The sequence below is a fragment of the Amphiura filiformis genome, chromosome 9, assembly GCF_039555335.1.
Source record: "Amphiura filiformis chromosome 9, Afil_fr2py, whole genome shotgun sequence".
Classification (NCBI taxonomy): Eukaryota; Metazoa; Echinodermata; class Ophiuroidea; order Amphilepidida; family Amphiuridae; genus Amphiura; species Amphiura filiformis.
The window spans coordinates 15686033-15699296 of NC_092636.1; the positions used below are offsets into that span (position 1 = coordinate 15686033).

A 13264-nucleotide genomic window follows, 5' to 3' on the forward strand; every position below is an offset into this window, starting at 1 on the left:
GCCCATGTTAAGGGCTGGGGTATGAGCGACCTTGAAGTACCGGTATCTGGAGAGGGGAAGCAATGAGTTACCCCAAATCACAGCGGCAGGTAGTGACTGGGCCGCCGAGTGCTAATATATATTTATTTTGGAAGGTTCGTGTTTGTTTTAAATTTTGGGGCGTTTTTCCAAAATTTGATATTTTTGGTGTTATTTCAAAAAAGCGACATGCCAAAGACAACTCTTTGGGCACATAGTTTGTTATTGTTATTGCAGTTCTTTTCCACATACCTACGTTAACATTCGATTGGGTGATTTACTAATATTATATATTTTATGACTGCAATTTGGCATTTTCAATGCGTTTTACACGTATCATGAAATTAACGCAAATATCTAGTCACGCTGCTTTTAGAATTTTTACCTGATCGTCGGCTTTTGCAGGCAACAGAATGCAGATCGGCTCACGATAGATGTCGTATTCCTCTATGTGGTTCACTTATTGGTAAAATGAGTTTGTATTCCTTGTAACAACACACACATTGCCATCTGGTAACCGGGTCTGGTACTGATTTTGGGACAGCCAATAGACTTCAGCGCCGTATCAAATCTCATAAAAACCACACGACTGACGACTATGTGTTTATGTTTCCCGCACGAAAGCTTGTGTCTACATCTATTACTATACTTCTTTGGAAACGTTGACCTTTGACCATTCTTTTTTGTATAACGCCCTGATATGACCTTGATATGTTCGCTTGATTGGGTACGTTATAGCATCCATTTCATTGAGGTATTAGGACTTGGTCAGTAGATAATACTATACAGGGATACAATAGTTTAACATGGTATGTGAGCATGGTGAAAGACTCATTATTGATTAGGCGCAGACATATTAAAGGCACAGGTCCTTTGCGTGTATAGCAGAAAATTATAATAGAATGTGTGAATAGAATGTTTGGAATTTTGCAACTAAAATACTAACTGCATTCTGCATTATGTATTTATTTATTTATTTAGGCCTATGCCTATTTATTTATTTGCTGACTTATTTATTTATTTTATTTATTTAGTATATTAGTTAGTAGGCCTAGTTTAATAGTAATATTCCATGATAGGCCTACGTCGGTTTATTATTGATTGTTGATAACTTGACAACTTGATTAATTGATCGATTGATAGTCATTTCACATTATATTCCTAGTTTATAGGCCAATTTGAATAGCATCGTACATATAAATAGACCTATCAGTATTGATTTATTCTATTCAGCAATATCAATGATTACTATCAAACTTCTCATAGCTAATTCAGTATCGAAGTTACGTAATGTTACTATGTCAACGGGATCACGCGCTAGAGTAATGAACCACGATCGAAATGATCACCACATAAAGTATATGGCACTCGAAGGCATACCAAAGTAGCGTGATCCGGTAACCAAGAGAATTACGTAACCACTTCGATGCTGAATTGTCAGTTGGCTCAGTGGTAACGCAGTAGGTTTTACAACACGGAGGTCCCGGGTTCGATTCCCACCTCTGCCTGTTTTTGCAAGGCTGAGAAAAGAATGAAATTTCTGGACTGCAAACTTATTTGGCGCGCGATCTGAGCTGGTCCTTTTCTGGTGGCTGTGTCTGTTACAGGCACACTCCCTCTGCATCCAAACCAGGTTCACGCTCATTAGACCTCCCTTAAAGTGTTCCAACAATTTTGACCAGGATTGTAGTTCTTAATTTCATTTTCCTGTTGCTGTTGGTTTAGTTGTTCTGGTAAAATCATTACTGCGTAAGCACTGATGAAACTGAAAGCAGATCAGCGTTTTCGAAATTATTCGCAAAAAGTTTGAAAAGATTGCCAGAAAATGTTTCAAAGTCGGGTTATATGAATTTTATAATAGGTATAAAACGTTTCTATAACATTCAAAAACATTTTTTTAACTTATCGCAAAATATTCTAACATAAACACTGAAGAAAATTTGGCGATGAAAAATATTTTACAATGACATTTTGACAACAGCATGATTTTCTTTGTCTGTTTGCTTGTTGTTGCTTTTGTTTTGTTTGTTAGCTGTTTCTTTGTTTGTTGCCGTGTTTGTTTTTGATACTTATATAATGAATGTTATTAACCTTTAAAAAAAATTCTTTACCTTTTAAATAAACACAGCCAAATTAAAAAGTCTCCAGTAGTTCCATCCCCATTTACTCAGAGTCTGATGAGTTTATGGCAAAATCATTTTCATAATAATTTTCTATACACTTTCCGTCGGAGGTTGATACCAAATTTGATATCAAAAGTTTAATCATCGTGAGCAGAGGAACCTTTGTTTGGAAATTCGTGCAATTTGAAAAATGACATAGGGAATTGTATCACGTAGCGGAACTAGCGTGATAGCCAAGAATTACGTCGCCTGAATAGGCCGGCAGGTTAAAGGTTTACCCATGCATGTCAAAATGCAAATCAAATACCCCGCTCTTTCAATTGTGGGCAGGCAAGTGTACAATGAGTCCTGTACGGGTTGCTTCATGCTTCAGGCCACATAATAAGCTGATACCAGGCGTGGTCAATTCGTAATTTGTCATTTTTGAAATTGCACGAATTTCCAAAACAACGGCTCCTATGCTCACAATGATTAAACTTTTGATATCAAATTTGGTATTAACCTTGGAAGGAAAGTGTATAGAAAATTATTATACAAATTATCTTGCCATAAACTTATCAGACTCTGATTAAATGGGGACGGAACTACTGGAGACTTTTTAATTTGGCTGTGTTTATTTGTATTCAGATACTGGTACATGCCCAAGGAGAATATCCTTTCGTCAAGCAACTTGGATTTTCAATTGCACCTGGGTTCGAATCACTGGTTGGACTCAAATACACGAAGGTGGTGAATATGAACGTTGTGTGTGTGTTGGGGGAGGGTCTTTTTTTGTTATAGGCCCCTGCTATAACCGACGCAAATTATTTGATCTTTATTTTCGTCATGGAAACGTATTAGTTATTACAAAACCTGATAAATCTGGTAAAAATAATTGTTTGAACAACAACAACAACAAAACAAAAACTTTGAGGTAATACTTTTGTAATTCCGTTTTCTAGCTTCAATTTTTTTCATCACTGTATGATATTTTATAGTTCAGTTAGCTTCATTCTTATTTATTTATTTATTTATTTATTTATTTATTTATTTATTTATTTATTTATTTATTTATTTATTTTTGCTTCTTTTCCCATTTTGGTTTGGTTTGATTTGATTTGATTTGATTTATTCGGGTTTTGACAACCCTCGATAACACAAGAAAGCCTCTATATTGAAGCTTACTTCCATTGGGGTCAATATGAATACCGGGATGGGCTGGGAACAGTCAGGGGTTAACACCCTACTCTTTTCGAAACTGGCTGCGAGATACATGTACAGGTATGACACTCTGTACCGTGTGTAACGCTGTGATTCTCTTTACAGGTGCTTTATAAATAACTGGTGTATAATATGTATGTACATATGGGGAGTGCTTGGGGTGTGTGATGATGATTCCTGAATTCATTTGAACAGGCTGCATGCTATGTAATATCTACGCGTCTTGAATTTTTGAAAATCAAAATATAAGTGGCGTAGCGCCTTGTTGTAAGGTAAATAAAGTACAATTCAGATGAAAAAAATTATTGCAAATCAGTAATTACTAAAACAATGTCAACGAAACACCCGTATTCATTTGGTAAAGTCAATAAGCTTTTTTTAAAGTAATTGCAATGATATAATTTTCATTTAAATAGCTAATTAATTTACCGCGTCCGTACCTGACAGAATGTAAAAACAGTGGCCGGATTGATAAATACAAGTACACAGTGGAAACATGCGAATCTTTATGTGCCGTTGAATATCTAAACCGAAGTTGTGGATGTAAATACTATAACATGATCGGTAAGTCACAATCCTTTCTTTCTACCTGTTTACACTAAAACAAAAACACAAGCCCCCCCCAAAAAAAAACACCCAACAACAACAACAACACACACACATACACACACACCCAAAACACAATATTCGCTCGAGTTGAACAAAATCCAACTTAGCATGAAAGTTCATCTGTGTTGGTAGACTTCATAATTGGAAATTTAAACTTATGATCTCAACACAAAATTAAGACGTACCTCAAATTTTCGGTCACAACTTTGACCTTCATCTGGAGACTGGCAAACCAAGTTTGGGATCAGTGACCTTTTGGACACTTGACCCCAAAACCCGGTCGTCAATTTACCAGTGTTGTAGTCGAGGACCTCATGTCCGAGGCCAAGGCCAAGGCCAAGGACTTGGTGTCCGAGGCCAAGGCCAAGGCCAAGGACATGGTGTCCGAGGCCAAGGACAACTCTCCGAGGCCAAGGACTTTTGTCTCCGAGGCCAAGGCCAAGGACCAAGGACTTTCATAATAATGAACCATACTAAACCACGCCCAATCAAGGGGGGGTGTCATATTGTCGTCAACATAAGGCAATTTTATAGACCACTTGACATGAATGTTTATTAACAAAGGCGAGGGATTGGTCTTTCGATATGCTCGAACGAACCGCTTCACTGTTTAATGGCTTTTTGTGCTATCTGAAATGTGGTGGGAGATTTAAAATACACATGCCCTGAGCAAACTACGATGCGCACGCACACTGCAGGACAAGCCGGTTTGTGTTCCTCCGTCACTAAACAAACCGTCTGGCGACAACCCGTGAAATGACAATCGCCGATTGGTTAATGAATTTACAAATAAAACTGTTTTCAATTGGCTATAGGATGTGACTTGTGTAAGTGACACTAAACATCACAGGCCCTCCACTCTTTGTAGATACCGCAAACGAAAAATGTACGCTAGCTTTAGCAGCCACTGAGGCGCCGATCGTCGGATATCGCCTTTCATATACGCGACTTGCAGCGCGTACTCACGTACATTGTGTGGATTTATGTAACCGCATAGCTGTCCATCAGGAGCTGCATGCGCTGAAGCCCAGCGTTGATTGACAGCAAAATACTGGCGTTGATGTTCAGCCAATCAGAAAAGACGTACTATGAGGTTGTCGCTAGACGGTTTGTTTAGTGACGAAGGAGCACAAATCGGCTGGGACCGAGACTACAATGGAAAGTGCCATAATGCGTGCGCATACTGCCGGGCAATGACGTCACATGTCAAGTGGTCTATATGGCCGTGTGTTTTGAACTCGCCACCCTTAGCGTTACATCACAAATATTATGAATTTTTACACCAATCAAGTTTCAAATTAGAATATCTACACAATTATCAACCCTAAACTAGCAAAAGTATACATTTTTGAAAAGCTGAAGGCATAAGCAATTCAAATATACACATTTCAACTCATTGTACAGGGTGACCTTGAAGTTATACAGGGTGGAATAAAAAAATCCCAAATAAAAAATGGGTCACTTAATGCATTGCTTATTACTAACTTGTAGTTATAAACTGAAAGTAAACAACATTGATTTGGTTAGAGGTTAGGGGGGTCCTAATGAAAAAAAAAAAAAAAAAATCACAGCTGTTTGGTAATCTCAGAATACAGGGTGTCCCAAAATATGTTCAAATTTTTTACAATTCAACATATTTTGAACTGAAACATTTTACCCTAACCCATACAGAAAAAAGTAAGTCCATATTTAGATTCCTCATCAAATTTCCTCTCAGAAAATGTATACTTTGACTATGATAGGATAAGTAATTAAATATTTACAGGAACTTTTAGATTTTGAAGACATCCGCATTGCTTACTACAGTGTTTAATATGAAAACGGGTAGTTTTGTACATAAAAGTTTGTATTTTATAGACTAAACCAATCATAAAGAGTTCAAAATGATTAAAAACAATTAGCATAATTAATAACCTTTCACAAGAGCTCTTAACCATGCCTGTAGCCCATATGGATGCAAAGATATGATCAGTTGATTCAACGTGCACACACGAAATCTATATTTCTCATAGACTTTGTACATACCGCCACCGCCACAACCGCCACCGCCACAACAACCACCTCGGCCATTCTGAACTCAAAAAATTATAACTCCACTATCTTAGCTGATAAACAATTCTCCTTTGGAGGTTTGTTAGGTCACTCATTTAGCTACAAAATGACACCAAACACACTACAATACCTTTTGTTTAAGCAGAGATATAACAATTTGAACGAGTCTCGATTTGGAAAAGCGTAACAAAACCACCATTTTTGGGTGGCGAGTTCAAAACGCGTGGCCATATGCACTTTAAATAACGCTGCACAGTAAGCATATCTATAGAACTTTATGAAATAAACATGCCTAAAATGAACTCTTTATCCTAGTTTCAACCAACAAAACCCAACTTGTTCATTATATCAATTTGTTTCTTAGTCTTAGAGAACAACCCAAAAGTTTGATGAAGTCCTATAAACGGAAGTCCTTTCGAATCGCTAGAATGCTAACCACCTCCACCCTCTCCTCTAACGCAAGTGTCAATTATCAAAAACTCAACCTGTATGCATAGGATACAGTGCCATCGCTATGGTGGATGGGGATGCGACAATGCTAGGATATTTTCTTCGTACCAAAAAAAAAAATAATAATTAGGACTTGCTTGATTTTCAAATAAAAAAGAATCAGCTGCTTACAAACAATGACAAAATTAACTTACAAATTACAGGTTGCGAGTGCTCTACACTATATTGATTTTAAATCATTTTGAAGCAACCACTGTAAAATTTCAATATTGTAGGCCTACTTCAGAAAATACTGAAATTTTATATTAAATCCTTAAAGATCAACTTTGACCGATGTTTTAACGACTTTTTATACAAACATAATCTGACTTTTTGACCCCCCCCCCTCTATGGAAGGACTTTCGTTAATAGGACTTTTGGGTTGTTCCCTTATCTAGACAAGTATTGAAGATTATAATATAACACACTTATGTGTTTGATCCGCATTTAATTCTGTGAGCTGATGAGATTAATCCAAAATAGATGAAATTCATTTGATCACAGTTAGGCCTACCCGGTAATCGAAACATGCCCTACAGTAGCGTCCAATGAGTTTCTTTAAATATCTAAAGAACCTCTTGTGTCTATTCGATATTCCTATTTTAGGAATCATATTAGCTGAGTGGAATTTTTATATAAAACAACATATTTGGCCTCCATGTGCATGTTTTGCAAAGAGCAAAGATGATAGTTAAGAGTGCACCAAAATATTGACAAACTGTTTTGAATTTCAATCAGGCCAGGCCAATAAAAAGCTATCCTTGTCATGTTTCTCTAAATAGTTCTAATTTATAACTAACCAGCAGATCATGAGATTGTACTCTTCCACTCTTTAAACATTTGCCTGCATTTTTGATGATTTTGCCTGTCCTTGTCCGGTCCTTGTTGTCGAGGACCAAGGACTTTGAGGTTCGAGGCCAAGGCCAAGGCCAAGGACTACACATCCGAGGCCAAGGACTACATGTCCGAGGACCAAGGACTTCAAAACCTGTCCTCGAGGAGTCCTCGAGGCCGAGGACAGTACTCGAGGACTACAACACTGCAATTTACATCAGAGTCAACCAACCATCTTTCAACCGCGACGGGGGCCGATACAAGTTACCCAGAGTGTACGACCGGGTTTTGAGGTCAAGTGTCCAAAAGGTCACTGATCCCAAATGAAGGTCAAAGTTGTGACCGAAAATTTGAGGTACGTCTTAATTTTGTGTTGAGATCATAAGTTTAAATTTCCAATTAATTAAAAAAATCCAACTTGAGCGAATTTATCGCGCGAAGGTTTTCTCATTATCGTTATCAAGGAGAAGGATTGCCCTATTAGAATGAATATTTTAAACAGTTGCCATGATTTCAATGAATTTAATAATAGCCATAATTTAGTGAATATTAAGGCACTAGAACCAAATTTGTTCTATCTTTGGATAGACCGTCGATGCTGCTTCGATACTTGTTATTAATGAACTAACAACTAATTAATGATAATTAATGCTAAATTTATATTGGTCAATATCAATACGGTACATACTAAGATTCATTTGTTAACAATAGACAATTAATTGATTTCACAAATAATAACGATCGGCAAAGCATCGATCGGCCAAAGATGGAACTAATTTGTTTCTATCGCCAAATACAATTTTTCGCCTGCTTCGTAACAAAAATCACATTGATCGTGTTGATTTGAATAATAAGCGGGTTCAAAAACCATTTTAGGCGGTTTGCTTAAGTTTTCGCAAAAATCTTATATTCAACACTAGTCAGCGATGAAAGTTGGTTTAAAATAAATATATTAATTCGGTTATTTTTATTAATGTGCTTTGTGTTTTTATAAATTATGGATGTTTGGATGTTTAATTTCCTTTCATGCTGATATTAAACGTTCTCCTAATGGCGCACATGGGCTCTTTTGCCTTGTAGTAAATTTCATGTACAAATAGAGAGCCCCCTCATCTAAAAATCCCAACAAGAATTAAGGGTATGTGCCTTTATTTGCTGGTGGGATTTTATGGGAGGGCACCTTTAGTTTTTGTCCGAAATTCAAGTTATGACAAGGGATCCCATAGCGCCATTAGGCGAACAATTACGGTATGAGTAATCGATTCAAAAAATTGAAAAATTCTAATAGTTCGCTTTCCGTTTTTTCTTTACACGCTCAGTGTTTTGCAGTTAAACTGGATCAGAATTGAGTATACATAATCCAAAAAAGTCGGCAAAACAAGAATGATCATAGTGAACAAAAACACGTACTCTCAGTCTTTTATGTTCATTACAAAAATAAAACTGCTTGCAACATACACAAATGATTTACTAAATATTCGGCTGCTCATTATCTTGAATAGAAGGTTATGTGGATAGAAGTTGCTGGACCAACGCCGCGCCCAACACACCATGTTTATCTAGAAATATTATTGCGTTATAAACTTGACCTCAAAACTGTAATTTGACTTCGATTTATTAGCAGAAATATATCCAGTTTCCCTAATTAAACCAAAGAGCGTGATTTTTACGCAATTAGATATATTGACATCTTTATCTGATATTTACTTAACCAACCAGAGCAAAAATCAGATTTACCAATATATGACATTTGAGCTGCAACCACACCATTGAGTGTAAATGGAGGTCCGCGCGCGGCAATTAACTTGTAGTTACTTATGCACACGTGCACAGCCAATTGGCTGTCATTGGCTGTCATAACTTGTTCTGAAAATCATAGTAAGACTTTTAGATCTCAAATATTCTTCAGTACAGCCATAATGCCAAACGAGCCATATTTATTTTCATACAAAATGCTTGCAGGCGAGAAATTTGGATAAAAATACGGCTTTTAAAAAGTCTACCGAATCAACGAATTTTCATAGTTATGCTCTAAATGTATTAATTATGACGAAAGCAATAAAACAAATATGCATTATGCTTCTAAATACACGTAAAGCTAAATATCTTGAACCACGGGGATGTGTCATTATCTTTACTGGCGCCACATGCAGATTAACATGCACCACACCATAAATATTTGAACAGAATAATTGTTTGATAATGCCTTTCAAAATACCATAATATTATAATATAAGGCTCTAGTCTTAGATATTATAACCTCTATTCGGGCGTTCTTCGTAATAAATTTCTAAGAAACCGTGAATGAAGTCACCATCTAGTAAATATGTGTTTGTTCAACGATATGATTAAATGTTGAACCACAGGCGTTCATTATGCATATGGCTGAACAGCTATAAATGTATGGTATTACCATTATTGTAATACTTACAAAAACAAGTAAATTTTAGTTAGAGGTGAGAAGTTCCTCTCCACTGATGATTTTTGTTGAATAGTGAAAAGATAAGTATTAATTTTAATACGGGAATTCATAATAAGATACAGTATTTCTAACAGTACGCCGTCGGTTATCACAGTAGAGGTGCAGCCGGTCCCTGTGCGAGTAGTCCAGCTTTCGTCAGAGGGGTATCTGACTTCACCCAATCCTCATGAAGTCAGAGACACATCAGACGAAAGCTCGACCACTCATACGGGGATCAGCTGCGCAGGTACTGTGATAACCGACGGCGTACTCGTAGGAATACGGTATATTCAAACAGGTGGTTGAATTGTTTATTTTAGTTGTCAGCAGTTAAATTCTCAAATGTTGTTTTATTTAGTCTTTGCCTGTTTCGGTCTTTTTAATCAAGGTCACGATCACGATCATCAACATCACGGGGTAGTTCATTGGTAGATCACCAGCGCAATCATTTTCGGAGTCTTTATATTTCACCCTTCTTAAGATGAGCACTTCTGATGTAGTTCTCTCTCTGGAAGATGAAAAAAAAAGAAAAATCACTTTGTTGCAGTCCAATTCTCTTGTTCCGCGGTCTCTGGGCTTAGGACCAGACATAGGCAGATCAGGTTAACCGGGGGCCAGATGATGTAGCTGGTTCTCAGAGATCCGCTCAAAATCCGCTTTTTTCACCTACGTCTTCATATTTACATTTTTTCCCTGACGTATGCATTGCAGTGGCGTAGCCAGGGGGGGGGGGGCAGGGGGCCGGTGGTCTATGTAAGGCCGTCGGTAGACGGAAGGTGTTGGTGAAAAAAAAATGGGTTAACAAAAGGCTATTATTCACCGAGGGTGAAAGAAAAAAGGGGAGAATTATCAAAAAAATGATGAAAAATTGTGAATGAAATTGAATTTTACATAAAAATTGTGTGTTTTTTTATTTTGGTAGTTACCTATTATCCTTTTTTCTTTTTTTCCTTTTTTTCTTCAGTTTTTCAAACCATGCAAAAAAAAAAATTGGGTCAACAATTCACAACTTCCGTCGGCAAAAAATATTTCCGTCGGTACATTTACAAGTTGTGCCCCTCGGTTCAAAAATCCTGGCTACGCCACTGATGCATTGGGTTCTCCTACTATGATCCTGTCAATTCTATGATGATAGCATGTTTGGTAGTGGCTGAATAGATCGTAATATCAGGCCGCTTGGCAGTTTCTTCTATTTCTGGAGGGAACACTGTTGGATTGTGTTCCTCAATCCATCAGGAAGGTCCAGTCGCTAACCTTCTTCAGGATGTTTTTCACTTCTGTCTTTGGTGTAAGCACAGCTGGTTTCCTGTGTATTGTGCTATCGGCTTTACGTAAAAGCTCGTAAAGTAATGGTAGGGATGAAGTCAGGAGTATACTCTGTTGTTTTGTTGTTGTTGTTAACTTCGTCAATATATAGTGCAAGACCTGATTCTGGCGCCAGTTGTACTATCCATTCTGAAGCAAGTGGCTGGAAGCCTGTAACAATTCATTTGCGGTAATTGCAGAGATGACACAGTCCAAGATTGGTTCCCCCAACAATTTCAGATTAGCAGGTGAAGGAAGTTGGTCATGGATGGTGTTGATATGAAAAGGCATGAGTTCTGGTGTCCAAACATAGGAGCTTCTATACACGCCGACATTTGAGATTTGATGACATACCGGTACTCCGGTAGTATACAAAAAATGAATAACTATAAATGCAAAATGATGTTTTCTTTTCTATTGTATTTTAGGTTCATATCGAGTGTGCAATGCACAAGAAATATTTGAATGTGTCAAGCCAGCACAACGTAAGTAGTTCAGTTTAGTTCAGTTCAGTTCAGTTTAGTTTTATATAATTATTAGGTTCCCTATACCTTTGACTTTTATCTATCACTCGACGTCCATGTCCGTTACAGATATGTTTACAAAGGAAGAAAGTTGAGAGCATTAAGTCAATTTAAAATATAAAACAGAAGAATCTGATCTTGTTTAACATTAAAGAGAATTTGCCAATGAAATTGAGAAACATTGAAACCTTATATTACATTAATGACAATGAATATACAGAGTTAAATCATGTATGTTACTAGATGTAACACCACCACCCTCATAATATTTGCTTTTACTTGTAATTTGTAACTCAGATTATTTGCCTAATTGCAAATGACGTCATTTAAAAAAATTTAAACAATCAAAATCGTGCATTTACAGAGCAATATATTTTAGAGAACCCACCCTGCGACTGCCGTATACCTTGTGTTCGGGAAATCTATCAACCACGCGTTTCGGAAGTTACTTGGCCAGCACCGTACATTACAGAAGAACTCATGAGAGTGTTTAACAGGAGTGAGGATTTCTTGAGGTAAATGTTTTTGTCTTACGAGCGTCTGTCTCGTATTTTATGAATTAAAGGAGTATTTCGTGATCCTAGCATCCTCTTTTTATGACATTTTTCAGTACATATCCAAAAAAAAAGCATATTCCCAAAATTTCAGTTCATTCCGATATTGCGTTTGCGAGTTATGCATGATTATGTGTATTACACTGCTCCATAAACAATACGTTGTAATTTCGTTCTGGTGCACCAGAACGAAATTCAAATTTCACGATATCTTTGCTAAACGAATTAATCTGCAAGAAATATTTTGTACATAAACATTATGTAGCCAGAGGTTTCAGTGATATAAAAATCTCAACTTTTTTTTGAGAAAAGTGGGGGATGAGGCTGTGGATCACGAAATGCCCCTTTAAGCCAATTCAAATGGCAGGTATATGAAGATGCAATGAGGCAATATTACTATGACACTAGAATGAAACCAAGAATTAAACATGGCCCTATTACATTGTCTAAACATTTGTGCAGATGTTCAAACATTGACGATCCTACCATTGAATTACACCATTTGTGTTAAAAATTGCTTAATGCTTTTTGTTAATATTATGCAATGACTTGTGTGATATAAAAATTCGAGCATTTTTGTTATGACTACATTCCTATACACCAATCCGAGAAGCGTTTACTGTATTTGGCCCTCTATTGACGGCAACACAGATGTACCAGAGCGGGAGATTTAATTCGTAATTCAATACTCATGATTGTGTATTGAATATCACTGTTGTGTACAATTGCCGGGTACAATTCTGTATAGCACACAATAAATAATGGATAGAACCCCCGACCTCGGGACACCGCAGTTTTACATCGGGGACACCGCAGTAATGGCGAAGTCGGATAGGTGTATATGCCCAATTAGTGCCACAACCCCTAGCTACGCCACTGCCGATTAAAAAATACCAAAGTTACCCAATACTGAATAAAAATCCACCCATTTCGCCAATATAGGCGCGTAAACAGCCTCCTGTTCACTGAACATACCAAGAATTTTGTCCCGATTAATTCCGATTAGAGGTAAAGAGCTTGTAAAAGAGAGTCCAAACAGAAAGCTTCGAATGTTGCGTCTGCCCTGTCCCTCTTTATACGCCCTTGCAATCATGT

General features: G+C 37.1%; 1 protein-coding gene across 3 annotated transcripts in view; it reads left to right on the plus strand.

Moving 5' to 3' along the window:
• LOC140160679 (acid-sensing ion channel 1C-like) overlaps positions 1 to 13264 on the plus strand; it is a 33441-nt gene that overhangs the window by 16187 nt on the left and 3990 nt on the right. For 2 of the 3 annotated variants that reach the window (XM_072183964.1, XM_072183966.1), the window contains exons 3-6: positions 2769 to 2870; positions 3758 to 3905; positions 11520 to 11576; positions 11980 to 12130. In XM_072183964.1, coding sequence (XP_072040065.1) covers positions 2769 to 2870; positions 3758 to 3905; positions 11520 to 11576; positions 11980 to 12130 — 458 coding nt within the window. The remainder of the gene's footprint in view (positions 1 to 2768; positions 2871 to 3757; positions 3906 to 11519; positions 11577 to 11979; positions 12131 to 13264) is intronic. The other variant, XM_072183965.1, reaches the window with a different exon arrangement.